Consider the following 22572-nt stretch of genomic DNA (forward strand, 5'->3'; position numbering starts at 1 on the left):
CTGAAATCTCATTGCACATTATCTTACATTGGGAGAAAGATTACACACAAGTAGATGGAACTACAGAGTAACTGAATTCATTACACGTGTACACAGAATTAGAAAGAAATTACAAAAGTCTGCCAATTTCAGAGCATAATAGGAATTTTAATCCTTTAAAGTGTGATGTCAGTTTGAGAGTAAGTTTATGTACGCTGAATATACATTATATTTTACTTTGAAGCAGTCATGAGGCTTTTTAAACTTCTACAAACAGTTAAAAAGTCAAACACCAGAGGGCTCTGTACATGAAGGATGATACTACTCTACCGTTTGAAATGCTAACGATGAATACTGATAATAACTAGGAGAGCACTGGATGAGTGCAGACCTCTGTCAAGCAGATCATTGCCACCCATACACACATACTGTATACGCTATATATTTCGCGTGGGTTTTATTTTCGCGAATTTCGCGATGTCGGGAGCTAATCGCGAAATTAACAACACGCGAAAATATTACCTTCCAAAATGAATCCCTTGCCTTGATGATACGAACATTTCAGTACTAGTATACCATGTCACGGCTTACCGAACAGACCATACTGGCTAAGCTTGTTTACGCATGTCCACGTCTCATACTTACGAATACTGTAGAGAGCCAATCCATTATCTCAAGGGGATCACTCGTCAGAAATCTAGTGCGATGGACTTCACCACTTCAAAAATGTTGAATTCTAACTTACTAGTTCGCAGAGTTTGGTAAGTTTTTTTCATGCAGTGTATAACTAGTATCATTCTTATTTGCTAGTAAGTTGAAAATTCACACTTTCTTTGCCACTTCATATTTTCTCTGGTCCCCCAATCGCGAATTTAACCACTTGCGAAAATGTGTGACAGCAGCAATTCGCGAAAATTTATGTACGCGAAAATTATAGCGTATACAGTATGCTGAAAATTGCCCTTCAATATTTCCCAATGATAAAGAAGCCTTTCTGTTTATGTTGTATCTTGGAGGCTACCTTATCAACAGTTTACTGCATGCTGTGCCTTGAGCACACGCTCAGTGCTCTATTAATACGCACACCTCAATATACATGCAGTTTGAACTCCCTCCTTTGTTGGGCATACTTGTCAATGATAACTCTTAACCCATTGAGGACAAGTCCAGAGTATACTCGGGCAAGTATCTATGGGAAATGCGTGTTGTAGCAGATTCAGTCCGTCCTCAACGGGTTTAAAAAAAAAAATAGGAGTATTTTGCATCCAGATGGCTATCCAGATCACAACCAAATTTAATCATCTGTTCCTCGTGTCACTATCAACTTTTCCTGCAAGTTTCATCCAAATTCATCCTCTACTTTTTGAGTTATTTTGCAAACAAACAAACAACCCAACAGCAACAAAAACATGCCCTCCTTGGCAGAGGTAATTATGATAAAGAGCTAACTATGTACAGAAACAATTTTCTGGGAATTGATGGGCTAAAGATGAGACTACAATTGCAAGTGACCCTAGAAAAACAGTGCCATGTTTAATATGGTGCATATGAACTCTCCTGAATATACTGTACACTGCGTGCAAACAATTGGACAGTTTCGTTGCTGCATTGTGCATAATCAGCACTTCCTTTGTCAGAGATTCTTCCTCAAATTTCCCGAACAATGGATTCATTTCATGAACACATTGTACATGGTAAACATGACATGATGTTTGCAGAGCTACCAAGTCTCACACATTCTGCGTGAGACTCAAGCATTTAGGGTCTGTCTCACGGTCTCACACATGGCACCCATTTTTCTCACGCATCTGGTGAAGTCTGCAATTTGGGCCAAAACTAAGGAGCATAGCTCAAAGGATTAGAGTGATAGTTGCAATTGAAGGTATATTTCCCTTCTGCCTTACAAAATTAGTAAAAAACAGTCACTTAAGTATGCACCCGATCGCATCATTAAGAGCTAATAATCTAAAAAAGCTCCTTATCATGGGAGGGGGAAACCCTCCTCGTTCACATTGCATGCGCATGCGCGCGAGCGCCGAGACGCCGAGTCATAAAAATCTCGAGCATAAAAGTTTTTTGAACTTGGCATCTCTGTGTTTGTTCATGTATTGAGGTGCAGTCAAACCTGCCATAGTGCAGCCACTGAAAGTCCCCCCCCCCCCAAAAAAAAAAAGCCATATTTAAAACAGGAGACCCTGTGTATGATACACTGTAGTGGCCATCTGCTTTTAACCTGTCTCTAGTGGCCACAGACCCACACAGACCCACACAGAGCCACACCTGAGCTGATAATTCAGCGTGTTTGTCTGCTTTGCAGCTGTGCTGATCATCGGTGGCTGACATTCAGTGATCACCAACACTACATTCATACATACATCATTCAGTCACTGTATTGCACTAGTTAAAAGCTTGCTTGCTGTATGCCTGCTACTGTGCAACAATTTGATCAATACCAGCATTGTTTGATGCATGAAACTATGCATACGTATGCACACATACATGTAGGCTTACATGTAAAGTACTTATACTGGTATTATACAATGATAATATATCTGTATAATTATGTAGGTAATACAATGTATACAAAATGTTGGCTAACCTGTTTATAGTCAGCCACCTGTCTATAATGGTCACTCTTTTCATCTCCCTTGGGCAGCTCCTATAAACAAGTTTGGCTGTACAGTTGTGTACGTGTATAGCCCACACAAGATGACTCAGGAATGGGTGGTAGGAGCACGGACAAGTACTAAATTCAAGAGATTTCTTGATCATAAGTTTAACTCTTTGTGCGCCAAATTATTCTGAGACCACAATGCATGAGCACTTTTGGAAAACATGCTGTTTTTCAAAACCATCTCAGGTACACATAGCTTTTTATACAAGCACTCATGCCAAAAATGCACTGCAGCTACTGTAAGTTATAGAGAAAATGGCAAACTTTGCTGTGATGTAAATTCTATGACAAAGACATGGCTCGCATCTGTACTGTGGCATATAAAATTGGAATTTATCAATTGGTTTTTGATGCAAAACTTATAAAGTTGGCGAGTCGTTGACTGAGTCAGCAACAGGAATGTGGCACATACATGTAAATAGTTGATATATAATGGACATGACAAACTACAACGTAACTAAGAGTAATACATTTGTACATAGCTTTGTCCACCTTCAATGTGAATGCATGACATAAATGGAACTTTACTCATACGCTTTTGATAAGCTCTTGCTCAACTTTCTGCATGTTTCTTGCGTAATTAGTAATAATTCTGTAACAGAATAATGATTACTGTATGACACACAGCGCAGTGAACTACATTGTAGGTTATATAACTATTTGCTTGAATGTTGTGACCAAAGGTGTAGCTTACGTGTATATTAGGACTTGAATATTATTAGGAGACAAGGTACAATTGTATTGACCAGAAATCATCGACTACTACTGTACTAGGATTATTTCATGAATACACTAGCTGGGAGTATTTTGCAGACTCTAAGTACCATGACAAGACAAGAGCTCACCCCTCGCACGGCCGTATGGAGGGCAATCGGTTGTGTGACGTATGTATGTAAACCACACATGAATGCACTTTGTACAAGTATACTTTGCTGAGCTCAAGTGTGAGATTGAAGAGAGTTTACACTGCATTCCGATTGTCGCTGTGCTAGCGTACTAGAATTCCATCCCATCATGCCGTGCGACGCTAGAACCTTACATACACATATTCACTTGAGAGTATACATACTTTTGCTGTAGTTGACCATTTTGTGCTTCACAAGTGCCTGTCCCATTATGAATATGTCGATCACCTGTCCTGCCTGTCATGTGACTTGCTATACCTAACTCAACAATGCGAGCATAAGTATCCGGGGGTAGATGGTGTGTCCCAAAGCTGTGGCGAAGAGAGTACAAGGCTTGCCTTGTATAGCACACATTAGATCCATTGGTATGAGAGTCTGGCTTCACAGCACTAGGTATTGAAGAAGTACACTCATCCATTGTCACACTATTCATCCAAGGTCCAGAAAGAAATCCATCTATTGTAAGTGGTCTTGTCAATGGTGTGTAGCAAGCAGTAACTGTCCCTGCTTCATGCACTGTGCTAAGACAGTGTGTTAAAAGCAGTAGCCTAGCAGCCCAAACCTGTATGAAAATCATACCAATATTACTCCACAACCAAATGGCCAAATGATGTTCAAAGTGTCCAGCCAGTTGACAGTTCCTTGTACAACCATAGACTGACACAAGATTTGAGGAAGGATGCAGTCAATGTCCCACAAAAATCAACAAGGCAATCGCCAAATTGTGTCTCGCCCATTCGCGTACAAGGAATTAATATTTTTTATATCTCCCAGAAATTAATTGACCTGCTTATGACCTTTGACTTTGTGGTGACCTTCAACACCCTAAGGGACATTTACCATCCAAGTTTGGTCACAAACGGACAAAGGGATCAAAAGTAATGAGCCATAATCGAAACGCGTCATAAAAACTTAACATTGGGCCCTAAAAATTTGTTGACCCCTTTCTGTGACCTTTGACCTTGTGATGACCTTTAACTCCCCAAGGGACATCTACCGTCCAAGTTTGGTCACAAACGGACATAGGGATCAAAAGTTATGAGCCACAATCAAAACGCGCCCTAAAAAATAACATTGGGCCCTAAGTTTGTTGACCCCTGTCTGTGACCTTTGACCTTGTGACGACCTTCACCTCCCCAAGGGACATCTTCCATCCAAGTTTGGTCACAAACGGACAAAGGTTTCAAAAGTTATGAGCCATAAACGAAATGCGCCCTAAAAACTTAACATTGGGCCCTAAAAGTTCGTTGACCCCCGTCTGTAACCTTTGACCTTGTGGTTACCTTCAACCTCCCAAGAGACATCTACCATCACCCAAGTTTGATTGCCATTGTACCAATTTGTAGCAACATGTGCTGAGTTACGTGTGATAAGAGAGTCTTGCAAGTAAACTTTAACGTATGACCTCAAATGACCTTTGACCTTATCCTGTGACCTCCAACGGCACCATAACATGAAGGTACCCCCAGTGCATCTATGACCCAAGTTAGGTTGTAATCCAAGCAACTTATGTGAAGTTATTTGTCAAAAGAGAGTCTTGCAGGTAAACTTTAAAGGACAAGTTCACCTTCATAAACATAAGGATTGAGAGAATGCAACAATATTAGTAGACCACATCAGTGAAAGTTTGAGGAAAATTGGACAATCGATGCAAAAGTTATGAATTTTTAAAATTTTTGTTTTGGAACCGCTGGATAAGGAGACTACTACAGCTTGTGAGTCATATGCGTACAACAGTATAAAGAAAATAAAAAGAAAATTCAACATATTTTCATTTTTTTCGCATAATAAAAGAGCACTTGACTTGCCTCTTTCTAAAGGCAGGGGGAATAATATTACCCATAACATTTGTCGGTAACGAGTCGGGGGAATGTGTACTTCTTTCATAAGATTAAAATTTGTGAAATTCTCTTTATATTTTCCTTATATTGTTGTACGCATGTTTTTCACACACTGCAGTAGTCTTCTCATCCAGCGGTTACTGCACAAAAACTTCAAAAATTCATAACTTTTGAACGGATTGTCCGATTTTCCTCAAACTTTCAATGATGTGTTCTACTAATATTGCTACATTCTCTCAATCCTTATGTTTATGAAGGTGAACTTGTCCTTTAACATAGAAAAGAGAGTCTTGCACATACTCTTTACTATGACCTCAAATGACCTTTGACATCATCACATGACCTCCGACAACACCATAACATGAAGATACCCCTAGTGCTTCTATCACCCAAGTGTGGCTGCCATTGCTGTAACAGTTGCCAAGTTATATATCATAAGAGAGTCTTGCAGGTAAACTTTAACATTTGTGACGGACGACGGACGGACGCCATTTGGATCCCTTAGTCTCGCCTTCACCTCCGGTGGGCGAGACAAAAAGTCACAGGAGAGGTGAAATGGCAGGAGCACCACAGCACCATCAACAATGAGATCAACAATCATTTCATACTTTTGATCTCAAAATTCTCCAAAACAACCTATTATTTCTTGGTAGAGCCTTTCATCCAAAACAACCTATTATTTCTTGATAGAGCATTTCAATATATTGCAAGCAAATTCTAAATAGTAGAAGGTGAATGTTGAGCCTCTCCAATGATTACAAAAACATGGTACAGGCACATTAACTATTACACCCATATGATACACTCCTATAGCCTCAAACAAGTCTGTGAGACATTTTTTTCTAGACTGGAGACAATAATCAATCCCCACTCATACCCCTATGATACAATCTCAGAGCTCTTCACTTTGACAATTAATACTCACTCCAATGCATGTACGCCACCTTTGTCCTGTACAGTCCAAATCGCACCCGAATATTTATCAGTCTCCTCCCCTTTCATACTAACTCTTGATGAGAACAGGGAAGTGTGAGAGACCTCCCTGATGAGAATGTTCTTTAATAGTACTGACTGTGTGAGAAGCACCATGAGCTTCTCAGTTTCTACCAGTTTCTAACAGTGTGTGACTGCAATCCTGTGATTGCCCAATATCTCTGTTGCATCTTTGCAGCTTGCACAATGAGCAAACATCTTAGACTTACCAATACGGTACTTATAAAAGCACACAGCAGTCAGCTGGCCATTCACTGGGAATTCCCCAGTAGTGGTTCACATGGTGATATAATTGCTTTGTAGGCTGTCTCAATTCTGAATGTAATTTGTGGGTTATATGTACACGTATTTTTGTGCCTTTACACACCACTGTCCACCCACGCATCCTTTGACCACCGATTTCTCAATAAGGCAATGAATTCATAGAGGTTGCTGGTAATCCAGTCAAACCTGTCTTTGGTGGCCACTTGTCTGTAGAGGACACTCAGTCTCTTTCTTTCCAGTGGTTTAACATACCAATGTACACTTGTAAATTGATAAAAACAATGGTGAAAGTAACTACACATGAGAATTACAGTAAAGTGTACATGTATCTACAGTAACTTCTATGAAATATCATGTAACAAGGGTGTTTGGGCTGGTCCTGTTTGTACTGTGCATGGACAATATGAAAACAATGTGTTCACAACTGAACCTACAATGAACAATGAAAGCATAATTCACTACAAGGACCATTTTCTGACAAAGAACTACAGTGTACAAATGTAGTATACATACCATGGGTAATAATAAAGAGTACATCATTCAAATACCATTTTAAAATGAATGCCAGCCTTTCTGTCAATGTTCTGCAGTTTGCTGTATTTGATCATGCTGCAATAACAAGTTATTCAAATGATAAATCCTGTACACTGACATCTTTTGTGTGTCGTAATAGTTAGACTCACACAGAGCTACATGTGTACTCAGCTACATATTTGTACATGCTGATGAAAATGCTTGGCAAGTTAGGCTAAATGCCTAGAAAGTGTGAAAGATCTCTAGATACAATATCAAGAATGGCATCAGTAATGCTGAGGTAATAAATTAGGATAAGTGTGAAGAATGCCTTGGTATCACTTAATTCGCTACTGTATGTCAACCCCTTGATACCCACATATTTTTATTCCTTATTGAGCACATGGATTTTATAAATGAGCCAAAGTCTACAAAGTGTGTCCCTAATGTACTGGCACAGAGTTGAACAACTGTTTGAGTTTGCAAATTTTCCCAACATAAACAGACACATTATGTGCGAAATGGCAAAGTGTGTGCAAGCTACGATGTAGTAGTATGATGTACATGTACAACATACCTTGTACAACATGCATACATAAGATGCATGTACACAAGAAAATAATCAATAGGCCCTACATTGCAAATCAGCACACACTAAAGTTGATGTACAACATGCTTTTAAAGTTTCAAGCCTTCCTCGAATTCAGGTTTGCTTCACAGGCATGATAACTCCCAAAAGCCTTAAAAGGACAGTCACGGGTACACATCTTATTTTTTTTTTCTTTTTTTTTAAAAACCATACTACAGTATGCAGTATACATACTACTGTTGTTACATGTACGTCATATAAGGCTAATCTATCAAAAATCAGGACTTCCCGACAATTTCACAAGTGATTAAATTTGCAATCTTGATTGAAGCACCGTAACAAACAGAGAAATATACGCATGCACGCCACATTCATATCAGAAACAGAGTTTCATGTGTTTTTTCGCGAATAACACCGGGCTTGGAGAAATTCACGAAAATAAAAATGTCTTAAAACATACAGCGTATATATCTAGTCCTTGAAGTGATTCTGAATGTCCCCTCCCCCCCCCCCCCTCAGTTTTCATGTAGCCTTGGAAAGATGCTGGGAAAATGAGCAATCAGAGAATGACTAATTCTACACCCCGTATTATGCCAGGAAGTGATCCAGCCATTTTAAAGGGAAACTCAACACCAAATTCAAGCTGACTTTAATAAATGATAGAAGAATGCAGAGCAGTTAAAGTCTCATTAAAAAAAAAATCCCACAAATATCAAGAAAGTTAATTGAATCTTCCAGTGAACTCAACCTCCAAGTCGAGTCATCTATTATTGACAATTAAAGCACCAGAGCGGTACAAGTTGTCAAATTGTGCATGAAATTTAAAACAAACAAAGAAATCACCTATGATTAAAGTTTCACAAGTTGACATAAACAGTGAAGATACACAGTATACAATGTACAGGAATTTCATGCACACAAATCAGATTCATGAAGCCATAATTTATATCATCAGCGAACAACCCCTTTGGATTCTGAAATAAATGCCCAACAAACATTGTATCACAGTGGCTCCCACAATTCTTTCTTTTTGGGGGTGGGGGTGGAAAGTTGAAATAAAATTCATCTCCTGAAATTGACTTGTGCAAATGGCCAAACACATGAAACATGGGCCTATAAACATTAGACCACTGCAAGAAGTACACTGAGTGTCTGCCTGCTTCAACATCCTGAGACAAAATGGAAGTTGAACAGTAACATGAAACCACTCATATTTTGAACAGGTGTACCAAGAGAGTTAACCCTTAAATTTCTGTTTTGGATGTAACTATACACAGCCCAGTCGCTGTAACCTTAACGCGACAGGGCTGTACCAGGATGGTGCACAACAACAAAACGCACGCAAAGCGAACAATTCGATCGCGTTGAGTTTTGATACTCGACATCATTTTTTTTCACCTCAAACTCAATAAAAAAATATATGTCATTTACATGGCTATGTTATGATATTGACATGTACACAAATTACAACTTGCCAAAAACAAAGATTATATGCAGCATGTGCGAATGGTACATTGGGAATTCACGCAATCGCAGCTGCACTAAAGTGCAGCTCCGATCACGTGAACTCCTGATTATTCAAAATGGCCGTCAGTGAAAGACGACGTTCACTGTACCATGCACACACGCAGCATATCAATCTTCATTTTTGGTAAGTTGTGAATTGTGTGTGTTATGTCAATATGGATAACATAGACATGAAGTCTAATTAATGAAGATTGTCTTTAATGAGTCTGCAATGACAAAAATGATGTCAAGTACTAAAACTCAACGTGATCGGCATATTCGCTTTGTTGTTGTTCACCATCCTGGTACAGCCCTGTCCTGTTTTTACAGTGACTGAGCTGTGTATAGTTATTTTGGATGAAGCAAAATCCTAACCTGCTGAAGGGTTCTTTGGGGCGTTACACATTTTTTGTGTATTCAAATTTTCAAAAAATAAACACAAATATATATTTCTACTACTAAATACGATGTAATATATCATATTGAAGAGAAAATGTTGAAATTTTTCATCTCAAAAGTTTCAGAATGATTTTATCAGCTAATTTGACATAAACTGACACAAAAAATTTACCCTTGAAAAAAATTAATTTTTCAGAGAAATTATGAAAAATTATCATATGAAATTCTTCTAAGTTTATGTTTTGTTTCTCAACTCTTTGTGGTTATAGTGTAGAGGCACATGCATGGGTGTATGCAAGGGGGGGTCGGGAGGGTCGTACGACCCCCCCCCAAATTTTCAAGAGGTCCACTTTTTGTAAAAGACTTTTTTTTGAGGGCTTTTTACTCTATATAGGCCTACAACAGGAAAAAAAAAAGTGACCAGGTGGTGTTCCAGCAAATTGTCAAAAACCTCATAAATTTCGTAACTTAGTTTTAGTATGCCATAATTTACCTTATTTCTAAGCTGCACTGCCATGCCGAAAAAGTCACTTTTGTATGCACCAAATTGCCCAATTTTAAGATATAGAATTCAAAAACTCCCTACCGTGGAAGGGGGGACACCCCCCTCCCACACCCTCCCCCCGCTCGGTCGCTCCGCTCCCTCGCAAAGGTAAAGGTCCAAAAATTTTGGTTACGACCCCCCCAGAAAAAATCCTGGATACACCCCTGACATGTCAGGAATCTTACATGAAAGTTCCAGTTATTTTACCTTGACTTTCATTTCCAAGCTACATTGTATAGACCTCCATTTGTATGGGAAAGATTGAAAATTGTGGTGTAGTCCAACATACTATCTTTTTTTTTTGTGGTACATTTTCAAAAATAGCATAATTTGACATCATTTTGTCCCTAAAATTTCGCTTTTTGAAGAAATTCTTGTTTTTGTTTATTTATAATATACACTACAGATACAGCGCAGTCACATTCAACGTAAACTACGTCTGCACATTAATTGTGTGTGTGTGTGTGTGTGTGTACCATGAGAATATTTTTTTCTTTCTTAGCAGAATGAATTCTCCTCAGGGCATTCAATTTAATACTGTACACAGTTTAATGATGCACATGTCCCCAACATTATCATGCAATTTAATGAGCGTGTTGATATACGTCCGTGTGTGCTGACATTTTTGGTTACAAGGATGTGTAAAACCTTTGACTTTCACTTACAAAAAGTCCACATTAAAAACAAACATATATATTCTAACATCACTATGCTCCACAATTATTAGCCTTCATAACAGATAAAATCCAAAGTTAGACTAGACTTGCGGAGTCAATGCTATGATGCATCCACAAATTTGTAATCGCAAAATCTCAGTTTCAGTTTCAGAACTTGGTGTCATTTATGGTTTTCCGAGGTGAGGACATCTGAATAGCTTTGAACAAGCACAGCAATGTGTGAATGTGGGTGGCCATCAACAATTGTTGTTGTTAATGTTTACACATGCACTCGATTTAACCTTCCTTGGATAAACGAAACCCTCAAGTGATTAATTAGAAAGAAAAATAGGGCGTTTTATAGTGCCAAAACAGATGGATCCCATCGGAACTGGTGCCGTTATAGGCAGCTTCGTAAGCAAGTCCAAAAAGAACTTCGAAAAGCTGAACAATATTATTTAGGAACAATAGTTTTTGACTCACTCACTTCCAACCCCAAGAAATTTTGGTCTTTTATTAAGCAAAAGAGGCGTGACACAAATGGTATACCGGCTCTATATTCCAAAAGAAAACTAGCCGATACAGCTCGTGAAAAAGCTGAAGTCTTAAGTGATCAATATCAATTAGTTTTCACTAAAGAAGATTTGACTAATATTCCTCATATGGGACAGAGACAAATCCCAACAATATCAAATTTGATTATTTCTACAGAAGGTATTATGAAACTTCTTATGAACTTAGATGTGAATAAAGCCTCAGGCCCAGACGGCATTTCTCCCAAATTCCTCAAGTCATGTGCTGCACAAGTAGCACCTATATTGCAAGTCATATAAATTACGCAAAGTCTTCGGACTGGCACGCTACCCCGAGATAAATGCTTTGTACAAGAATGGTAGTAGATCCGACCCAGCCAACTACAGGCCGGTATCCCTCACATCCATCTGCTGCAAAGTCTTAGAACATATCATTTATCGCCACATTATGAGCCATCTGGAGGATAACAATATCCTCAGTAACACACAACATGGATTCAGATCCAGACGGTTGTGTGAGTCCCAACTGATTACAACAATTCATCATATTTTCTCCTCTGTCGAAACCATTAAGCAAATTGACGCTGTTGTGTTAGACTTTGCGAAAGCGTTTGATACTGTACCACATCAGAGGCTCCTTCATCGCCTCAAGTATCTTGGAATCCAGGGCTCACTACTTTCATGGATTTCACAATTTCTCACAGAAAGGGAACAAACAGTCGTAGTCCAAGGGTCATCCTCAAGACCCGTTCATGTTTCTTCAGGAGTGCCCCAAGGCACTGTTCTGGGCCCATTGCTTTTCTTATCATATATTAATACCCTCCCTGATCAAGTTTCATCCAACGTCTGCTTATTCGCAGACGATTGTGTAGTTTACCGTCCCATTAAGACACATAAAGATTGTGTCATACTTCAACAAGATCTACGTACCTTAGAGGCTTGGGGAAAAAGATGGCAAATGAAATACAAGCTGGACAAATGCAACGTTATGCGCTTCACAAGGAAGTCTCGATCCATTCATCACACATACACCTTATCCGGTCACCAGATAGAAACAGTGTCCAGTCACAAATACCTAGGAGTTGTCTTATCAGACAAATTAAAATGGAATAGACATATTGATATAACTACAGCCAGAGCAAGCAGCATGATTGGCTTTCTTCGTTGTAATCTACATAATGCACCGAGAAATGTTAAATTACAAGCATACATTGTATAAGAGCCTAGTGCGTCCCCACTTGGAGTATTGCTGTACAGTATGGGACCCCTTCACTCAACGTAACATCTCCAAGATTCAAGCAGTACAAAATAGAGCAGCCAGATTCATCTGTATTGATTACAAGTGGCAATCTTCTGTCTCCGGAATGATAAAGGATCTCAAACTTCATCCACTCCCAGAACGACGCAAGCTTTTAAGGCTGTCAACATTTCATAAAATAAAGTACGGTATTATTGATTTAAATCTCGAGGATTATATCAGTCCTGCTCAAGCAACGAGAGGTATGACAACCCGAAGTTATCATCCTGATAATTACTCTACTTTATACGGTTCCTCAACTGCTCTCGCCAACTCCTTCTTCCATAGAACAGCGAAGGATTGGAATAATCTGCCGAGTAACATAAAGAAGATTCATAAATTTGACACATTCAAAGAAGTGCTCCAGCGTCACCTCCGTTGTGATTAGCTGCACATCACACCACAGTGCTGAGTGATACTCTATCCAGAGTTTTTCAGCGTATTCATCCAGATCCAGATCCAGACATGCCAATTCTTTCCTCTTTCAGTGGAAAAAAGGAAATCAAAGCACTGCCTAAATAAAGCAGTGCATAAAAAGATGAGTATTGAGAAATTCATTAGACTTTCTTACGAGCCAGATCAATGTAAGAACTGTTTTCTTGTAGTAACGAGATCTTAGCAATACAAACATGTGATCCTATACATGACCAAAAACAAATTTTCAATTGTCATAATTTACTAGCATGATCAAAATCGTGAATCCCGATTACGTAACAGGTATGAGTTCTACCATCCCCATGAACAAGCTACACAGTACTACTTGTACAGTAGTTTAATGCAGTCCTACACTGTACTTGTACAAGCATGGATGAGAAATATGGCAAATGGAGAGCTCTATTGTACGAATTACCTCTGAATGGCAGCTGTTCAGACAGTATATCATGCATCCCCCTCAAGACATGATCGAGGTAAATTCATGGACTTCGCCCCATATTTCCTGTCTACAAAACAAGCAAGCAATGTCTGTCTAGCAATGTCACTTACCACTAAAAGTGATTTAAAATGATTGTTATGGAACACTACAGTCAAGTTAATACTATTTTTGTGAGGAACTTGAAATTCTGCAATTATACAATTTATTTGAATACTTACTCGGATGAAAGATATGACGGTCAGACAGTCTACAACACACTAGTCTAGAACCCTAACTAACCACAAACCGGAACAGGTTTTAATTAGGGGGAAGGAAAGCCAGGGGGGTGTTTCATCAATTTAGTCAGCGCTGACAATTTCAGCAAAATTGTTGGTTTTGATTGGCTGAGATGCTCTGGTCACTGACTGTTACCATAGTGATTGTCAGAGACTGACAACTTGTCAGTGCTGACTAACTTGATGAAACACCCCCCAGGATTACAGAGAGTAAATATACACTTACACACTTGCCTTGTTTCTATCAAACAGATTCATACATGTATACATGGCAAGTATGTTGAAAATGATAGGTTAATCTCCATTCATCTCCTGATTTGGCCATTGTTTCTGGCTGTTTCTAGCTGCACTGTACTACATACCAGCCTTATATTAACCCGAACCTCCAGTTCAAACTCCAGTGGGAGTACTCAGGAGGATTCCAACCAAGTACCAAGTAGACAGATTACTCACTGGCTAACTGCAGAACTTGAAAAAAAAAAATGTAAATACCTGCCACAGGTAAAATTACCGCTATGTACGTACAAAGTGCAGTCTCATTAATCCGTTAAGGACAGACTGATTTTGCAATAATATGCATTTCGCCATATAGACACCTGACCGAGTACCGTATACTCGGGACTCGTCTTCAGATTGCTATGTAAGGCTGTCAACATCACATACTGAAGATATATTACGATCGGTTGTTTAACATGCACATACAGTGTACCATATTCATGCTACATTGTAGATTCCGCCACAGCGAACTGTAAACGACTAGACCCAAACAGAATCTGTACAAAAGAGAGTATGGACACAATACCAGGTACGCGCCCATCCTACTTTGTTTGCTGCTTTGACGATCTAGCTTTACATTGTCATCTTCGTATAATGAAGATGACGGCAATAATCATGTATGTCACCCAGAATTGCACAAACTATATCCCTGTCGCCGTACAGAAGTCGCGCTGCGCAGTGCGCCTGGTTGGGCTTGTTGTCCAGCAGTGCCCTCATTTCTCAAGAATCCCAAGTCCATGACATGGCATGCCTTCAAATTTGGCAAAATGATTTCTGTGAACCTTGAAAATTATGCACATCATCAAACATAGAAAAATCCATCTGTCCGGAGGAGTCTTTCAACACTTTTTGACTTTATCGGCTCTCCTCCATAGACACGAGGGCATCTTTAAGTTTAACTGTGTAGAGATGTGTAGTGTGAAGCCAATCGCACTTGCAGCCTCTGCGGGCATATCCCAACGCGATGACCAGATACAGACTGATCTTTCGGTCAACATCATACCGGGGCAAGGACAGGTGAGGTCGACAAAGTTTGACATTATGGTGTCTAGAATTCTACTGGATTAATATTAACTACGGATAAACTACAGTCTGCAGTGCAACGATTCCACAGCATGCATGATACAGAGACTCCAACCCAAAGCACCTTCTGATCTGGAGATTCTCCCGCCTGAAACCCCTAGCAAACGGGAGACTCCAAGTTGATGGGAGCGAAGCGCGAAGTTCCTAGGGTTCCAGATGCTCTCTGGTGCTATTTAAGGCTTATTTTCTTCAACATACGATAGAAATAAGTAAGAAATCCTTTCCAACGGGAGACAAAGACCCAGGGCGGGAGAAATGAAATCTCAAGCGGGAGAACGGGAGATTTTGCAAAAATGGGTTTTCGGCGGGAGATCTCCTGTCGAAAACGGGAGAGTTGGAGTCTCTGCATGATACCTGCAGAGCCTAACTACACGCAGCGCTGTCGCGAATCGCGAGTGTCTGGTCAGGCTACTGCAGAGCCTAGTTTTAACGCTGGATACACATGCACCTATGCTGTGTGCATGAGCTATGCATGGGTTGAATCGCCCCACCAACTCTCACACACTGCACTTGCGGGTCACATACGAATTCCGTGTTATCTTATCATCGCCATCGGTACCACAATGTCAAAAGACTTTATCACTCATCGTGCCATAATTTAGTGCCTAATAATGTGGATTATCAAAGAACGATGATCGAGAGATACAATTATAATTTTGACGTTGCCCACCTCTTGTGATGAACATGATCTCCAGACGACCTATTCCCTGCCTTCTCACCGACGTGCTGGTACCGATCCATGCTCATTCATTCAATTCGGCTGTGTATGCTCTGGGCAGCTGAGCTGACTGAGCTTCTGTAGGTTCTCTGGCTGTGTCTTCATCTAAATCATGAAATCATTCTTCGCATCCTGTCGACATAGCTACGCCACGAATAGCTTGAACCCAACTAAGTGCATGTATACACGGGCATTCTAGTCATTTATGAGGCGAGTCATCCACAAAAGAAAGAGTGTCAGTCTCAAAATGTAAGGGAGTTCAGGGGAGAGTGTGTGTTTTTTAAGTTTATACTGTTGACCATGTCACATCTCGATATAATAATAGGAGCGTAAACTACAGGCTCTGTGCTGTGGTGGAGCGCGCGGTCTGATGTGAGCGCAACGAGGCGAACCGGGAATTCGCGAATCGGGAACCAGCTACTGAGTGCATGCAGTGCATGCAGTGTACGTTCACATTCCCGGTTCGTTCCTGACGTTCCTGACGGCAAAGCGTGAATCGATTCAATATTTTATATTGATCAGTTAATTCTGTTTTTAAAAAAAAAGAAAGAAGCTTGTCAGAGACAAAGGATACAAGTTCAACGTAACTCATAATTTCAGAGAAACAGCTTACACAGGTTCCACAAAAAAAAGGACAAAACTCGGAAATAAAGCAAAGGTGGATCATATGTCCATGTAATGTTCATACATCGAAACAAAAACAATGAAATCAAATTTCTCACTCGCTCGCTCGCATTGAATCGTTATGCCATTCTCCTAATGTTGCTGCCAATGATTGCCAGCAGTTGCGCCCGATGCGCTCCCATTTATTTCCAAAACGAAATATATAGCTACAAAACTCCAGTTTTGGAACTGCAGAATATCAAAATTTTCAAGCTCGCTCGCTTCGCTCGCTCGCATTTTATTGTTATGCCATTCACCTAATGTTGCTGACAGTATATAATTTGTCGATCGTTTCACACCGTCATTCCATAATCCATGTAAGGAAAACGTACAATGTTCCTCAATGACTGCGTTGTTGAATGTATCACATTCCGTAATGTATTGTAGTCCCATTATTGCTCACGCACACACGCACAAGCATACAGACCGTCAAAATTACTTTATGGTTCCCCCCATGTTTCGACCAACCGTACGCCACTTTACATATATTTATATATATATATATATATATATATATATATATATACATATATATATATATATATATATATAATAGATATGTGTGCATGTGCGTGTGTGTGTGTGTGTATGTGTATATTGTGTAACATATGCATGGTCTAATCTTGAGCCCCCTCCAATGTTTGCCCCCCCCCCCCCCAATCCAAAACTGCTTCCGGCGCTCCTGTTTTAAACTGTTATTTGATCTTATTCTAATAAGATGCAATATCATGGACTATCATGGATGCCAGGAAAACATCACTTACGGGGTTCAAATAGCTAAAAAAAAAAAAAAAATCGGCGCGACGCCACGCGGTTCCACGCGGCTCACAGACATCGCCTTGTGGACGATGCTCTGCATCGCCATTGGGACATCACAAACCCAGGGACCGCGGAGCCAGGGTCGGCAAAAAAGATAAAAAATAGAGCATGCAAGTATGCTTAAAATCGCAAGCTGGCAACCCTAAAAATGAAAAATCTCCCTAATTCACATGTAATCTCTCCTCCCAAAAACCTTCCTTTTCATACCCATCCATCCCCAAAAAAGTAAATAAATGATATTATGTCACATTACTCACATGAAATAAGATAAGAATGATTGTCCACATACTTCCCTGATCTATTCATGGCAGTATATAATGTGCATTGCGTATTCACCAAATCTTAGTGACTAGTTGTAGGCCTAAGCCTATGTGTTCTAAAGTACCTTTAGTATACAGCAATGCCACTGAGCATGCAACAATTCAAGGGTAAGCCACAGAAACAGCAGCATAAGAGTCACTCCAGCAGATAAAATAAAATCCAGTGTATATATTTGACTTATGGACAGCAACAACCCCTCTTTGCCCCCTGCCTCGATCCCCTCCTTTTTTTTTTTTTTTTTTTTTGGGGGGGGGGAGGATAGGTAAGTTAATGTCTTTCAGTTCATCACGCAAAACAGAACAAGAAGTCTCTTAGAGGACATTGAACCCACTGGATCATAGCTGCCCAGTGATGTTATCAATACCTTCAACAGAGCATCAACTATTTCAATTATCCTAATACATCTATCTCCTGCTTCTGAAAGTGTCAAATATATGTCACTGCATGCCAATGATGTCATATACTAATTGAGTTACCACAGTATGTTTCTCTCACTCCAACAGACTATGGTGTATTGGATTATTACCCATTATTGGTTCTTGTCATTGATTTTAGGCAAATGGATGTGCAAGTCTTTTTTGAAAAAGAAAACTACAAAATATAATTTATCTCATCTTCAGCTGAGTACACAGTATTGCACTTTTTTAAGTCCTAATTTGCTGTTTGTTTGTGTTCTTTTCTTCAAAAAGAACAGAATTAATTTGATTTATACTAAGCTTGTTTATTTATCGGATGCTGAATATCCCAACATCAAATACTGTGACTACCGTACTAGAAAAAGGTTTAGATTAGGTGATACTAATCAGAGGTTTTGTTTTTTTTTTTTTTTTGCAGGTTTGCATTGTTTTTGTTTTTTTCTTTTTCTTCCCCCCCCCCCAAATTTTGCTAACCATTAAGATCAACACTTGTTAAAATCACCTTGGCTACTAGACAGGAAATGCAAACATTATCAGGAAATGTCATTTGATGTCTCAGTCATCACCTATTTCCTCTAGTCTTGTTTTGAAATATCATACCGGAAGAAGAAGAAGAAAAAAAAACACTCCATATTCATTCATTCTTTATATCTTGCCATCTTACACAAAGACCATAACTACAGGGTGAGAGTCCATCCCCCCTCCCTCCACTAAAGGTTAAAAAAATGGAAGAAAAAAAAGCATATATATGTGACCCTGCACCTCAAAACAAACAAAAAGTCGCCAGACATGAATTTTTAGTTAAGGCCATATTCTGAAAGAGCAGACTTTAAGCTTTAAAATGATGTATAACTCAAATCAAATGAACTCTCCTATTAACCTATCTAAATATTGGAAAGAAAGCACAAACTCAGGAAAAGTGTGAACTGAGAAAAGAGGCTCTGAAGTACAGTGTGTATTCGAGCGCTTAATCTTTACCAAGCCGTGCTGGCTGTGCAATGAATGGGACAAAAAACAGGAAGTAAACCACCAGAGTAACAACAATGAAGGGATTATTAGATTAAGCTGAAATTAAACATGCCTCACTAACACATTCTGTCCATAATTGATGCTAACTTTCAAAGCAGTAGCACTATCCTTTCAAAAGTTATTAGAGTTGAAAGTGAAGAGTGTGGACAAGGTTTTTCAGAAATGAAAAAGGGATTCTAAAGACACACCTAATCACACTATTCTACCAAAAATGTTCGAGATAAACTGCTAAAAAAAAACACACTTTCCTGCCCGTTTTATGATACCAAATTTTAGCATAATGTAAAAGAAGACCCACTCTTTCAGAAAATATGGAAAAGTCAAGTTCGGCTAGGTTGACCAATTTCACTTATTTTCAGTCCTCACGCAAAATCAGTGTGTGCGACTTTATGTTCGTTTTGAGGTGCACGGTCACATATATATATATATTTTTTTTTATATATAGTGCCTAAAAGGTAAGATAAATTCATTGCTGATATTTGACTTCAAAGGCATTCCATTTGCTGATGAAACAATACCCCAGCTATGGTGCTTCAAAATACTTCTAAAATGTGAGTTAGGGATAGAAGCAACCAATGTAAAAATGTTTGTCAATACAATAAATGTTAACAAAAGGTGAACAATAGTTATAATAAAATTGTTTTGACAATAAACTGTCTACAGTTATGGTTTATTGAGAAAAATAGTGATATCTCCTTATATTTTAGGCTTTATTATCAAAGTTTTATGTGGTAAGATGTTTTGTGATACAATTGACCTACACATTATGCATCAAATGTGAAAGCATGAACATTTTTCTTTTAAATCACTGTTCCCAATGGTAAATAGTACCTTTAATCCTAACTGTCAGTGCTATATCCTGGTGTATATCACATGCTATCAAAAAACTTCATATTGCATGATCAACACATTTCCTTTAAAGTTCATAGTAATGCTGCTTAACTGTCTAACAAGTTTACCAGTGCATGAAATCCATCTTTTCATCAAGTATTGTCCTTTCAGGCAGAAAATTATTTTTTCCCCTGTACTGCGAGGAGGGGGCATTCCGATCCAGACCCCTTGCCCACCAGTGCCCTGTATCCACACTTCTGAAGTTAATTCTGAACTGGGGTGTTGTTGTTGCTGTTGTTGTTGTTGTTGTTGTTGTTGTTGTTGTTGTTGTTGTTGTTGTTGTTGTTGTTGTTGTTGTTGTTGTTGTTGTTGTTGTTGTTGTTGTTGTTGTTGTTGTTGTTGTTGTTGTTGTTGTTGTTGTTGTTGTTGTTGTTATTGTGGCAGTGGTGGTTTGTTGTTGTTGTTGTGGTAGTGGTGGTTTGTTGTTGTTGTTGTGGTAGTGGTGGTGGTGGTTGTTGTTGTTGTCATTGGTGCCATACTTCTTTCAATGCATGAACATTGTTGCATATAAATTTCAACTGTAATGATTTGAACTGAAGGAAACAAAAGTGTTACCACTGAAGAAATCAGAGTAAAGCTTAAAATCTAGCCCATCTCAGTATCTGCACCGCCATGTGAAGTTCTAGTTGTAGGTCTTTATGGTGTTCTGGTGACTTCATAAGGCTCACTGTGAACACATCAAACTCTCTACTATCAACAAGCCATATATGCCCACAGACTTCCCCCACACCCACACACACAAACACAAAATCCACTGTTGATTTGTATGTTTAGTTTCATCCATGATTATCAGTCCAGTGCTACTGCAGGTATCAGCCATTCATGTTTCTTTTTTTTCTCTCTCTCTCTCTCTCATTTTGAGAGCACATACAACTGTATATTATGCTCCTTCAAGAGAAGTATACACTCACAAGTAGGTTTGATGAATGCCAAAGAATTAGTAAAGCACATCAGGGACAGGTTGAGGAATATCACATTCCACCGAAATGTCACCAATTTTTAGTTGTGTTTTATTTTTCTGCATGTTACCCTCTCGATATAAGAACACTACCATGATTTCTGATGTCATAGTAGTAGTAGTAGTATTCAAATTCATGAAATTCTTCTATCGAGATGTTTTCATTGCAACTGGTTGACAAATTGCCCTACATCAACATAAATGCTCGAGCATGTACACCCATGATTTCTTATCATGGCTACTACTAAAACACTGATCAATGCAGTGCTTATTTATGTCAATGTAGGGCAATTTGTCAATCAGTTGCAAAGTAGTAATATAGTACCATATATTTTTTTTTTTACAAAAAGAGAGGAATTGACAGAAAATGTGATTTTTGTAAGGACTCCAAAACAGCACTTGACTAAGCTCTTTCACATGGTATGAAATATCATATTCATGAGTAAAACCCACATATATGTATCTATTCAAAAGTTCAGAGAATACCATTCATTTTAAAAGTTCAATCTGTAAAAGAAAATAATGAAGACCTTGTGATACACTGCTGTGAACAACACAATCCAAAAGATGTCACACCATATTAGGGAACAAACATATCAACAGGCACTCAAAATTAACACACTCAACTATGATTGTACCATATAAGCACACAGGCACAAAAATGAATGCATGATGGAGCTAGAGAAATGTTTGCATTTATTCTATAGACTTTGTTTTGTTTCAAGAGTAAGTATGTTTGAAGAGGTAAAACAGGGAAACATTTAAGTAAAAATACTCATGATAAGGTTATAAGAACTTGTAGTCTTACAACAACAAAAAAAACCAGCTGTTGTTCCACTTCATTGTGACAGCAAATTCTTTCATTACATTCATTAAAAAAATATACTTTTCTCTGATATTACAATTCTGCATTTCACAGATGTCTTGGAATAGCAGATTCAACTACCACATTCATCTAGGCATTAGTAAAAACAAGACTCTAACATTGACAACATGAATCCAGATGTTTACACAAGACAAGCCAGTCAGCCCAATATTTCTTTTTAAAACATCAAATAAATCAGACAGTAAAAGCTAAAAATAAACAAATAAAAAATCAAGCAAAGCAGAAAATTTTGCTGTGAACTGGAAGCAAATTGCTGGTTAAATTGAATCCAAGATAACTTCACAGCACCCATTGTTTTAACAGCTCATTATTTGCAATAACCAAGAATATAACCATTTTCTGACTTTTGTATAACTGATGTAATAAAGTCATAACTGTAGAAATCTGAATCTCACACTTACAGAGTCAAGAGGAACCTGAGAATTCTTGTCCAAAACATAGTCAAGAATTAATCTCCAGTCAAAAAGAATTGTGAAGTTGGTAGGAACATCTCAACCTGTCCATGCAAAATGCCACACAAAGTTTATCACACAATGCTAGTTTTGTTTCATATCTTGATCATTAACCTTTGATATTACTGCAATTCATGTTGCTTACAAAAAAGTCCATGTAAATAAAACTCCATCAATAATTGACTTTGCCTCAATCACGTCAGAGGTATATATTCTCA

General features: G+C 38.7%; 1 protein-coding gene across 1 annotated transcript in view; it reads right to left on the bottom strand.

Annotated features, from left to right (window-relative positions):
* Window positions 1-16173, bottom strand: part of LOC139728158 (uncharacterized) — a 31864-nt gene extending 15691 nt beyond the window's left edge. The window contains exon 1 of the mRNA XM_071639123.1: window positions 15872-16173. Coding sequence (XP_071495224.1) covers window positions 15872-15948 — 77 coding nt within the window. The 5' untranslated portion in view covers window positions 15949-16173. The remainder of the gene's footprint in view (window positions 1-15871) is intronic.
* Window positions 16174-22572: the final 6399 nt, after the last annotated feature.

This window comes from Diadema antillarum, unplaced genomic scaffold, assembly GCF_040938485.1.
Source record: "Diadema antillarum isolate AM-2024a unplaced genomic scaffold, OU_Dant_1.0 seq00000166_RagTag, whole genome shotgun sequence".
NCBI lineage: Eukaryota > Metazoa > Echinodermata > Echinoidea > Diadematoida > Diadematidae > Diadema > Diadema antillarum.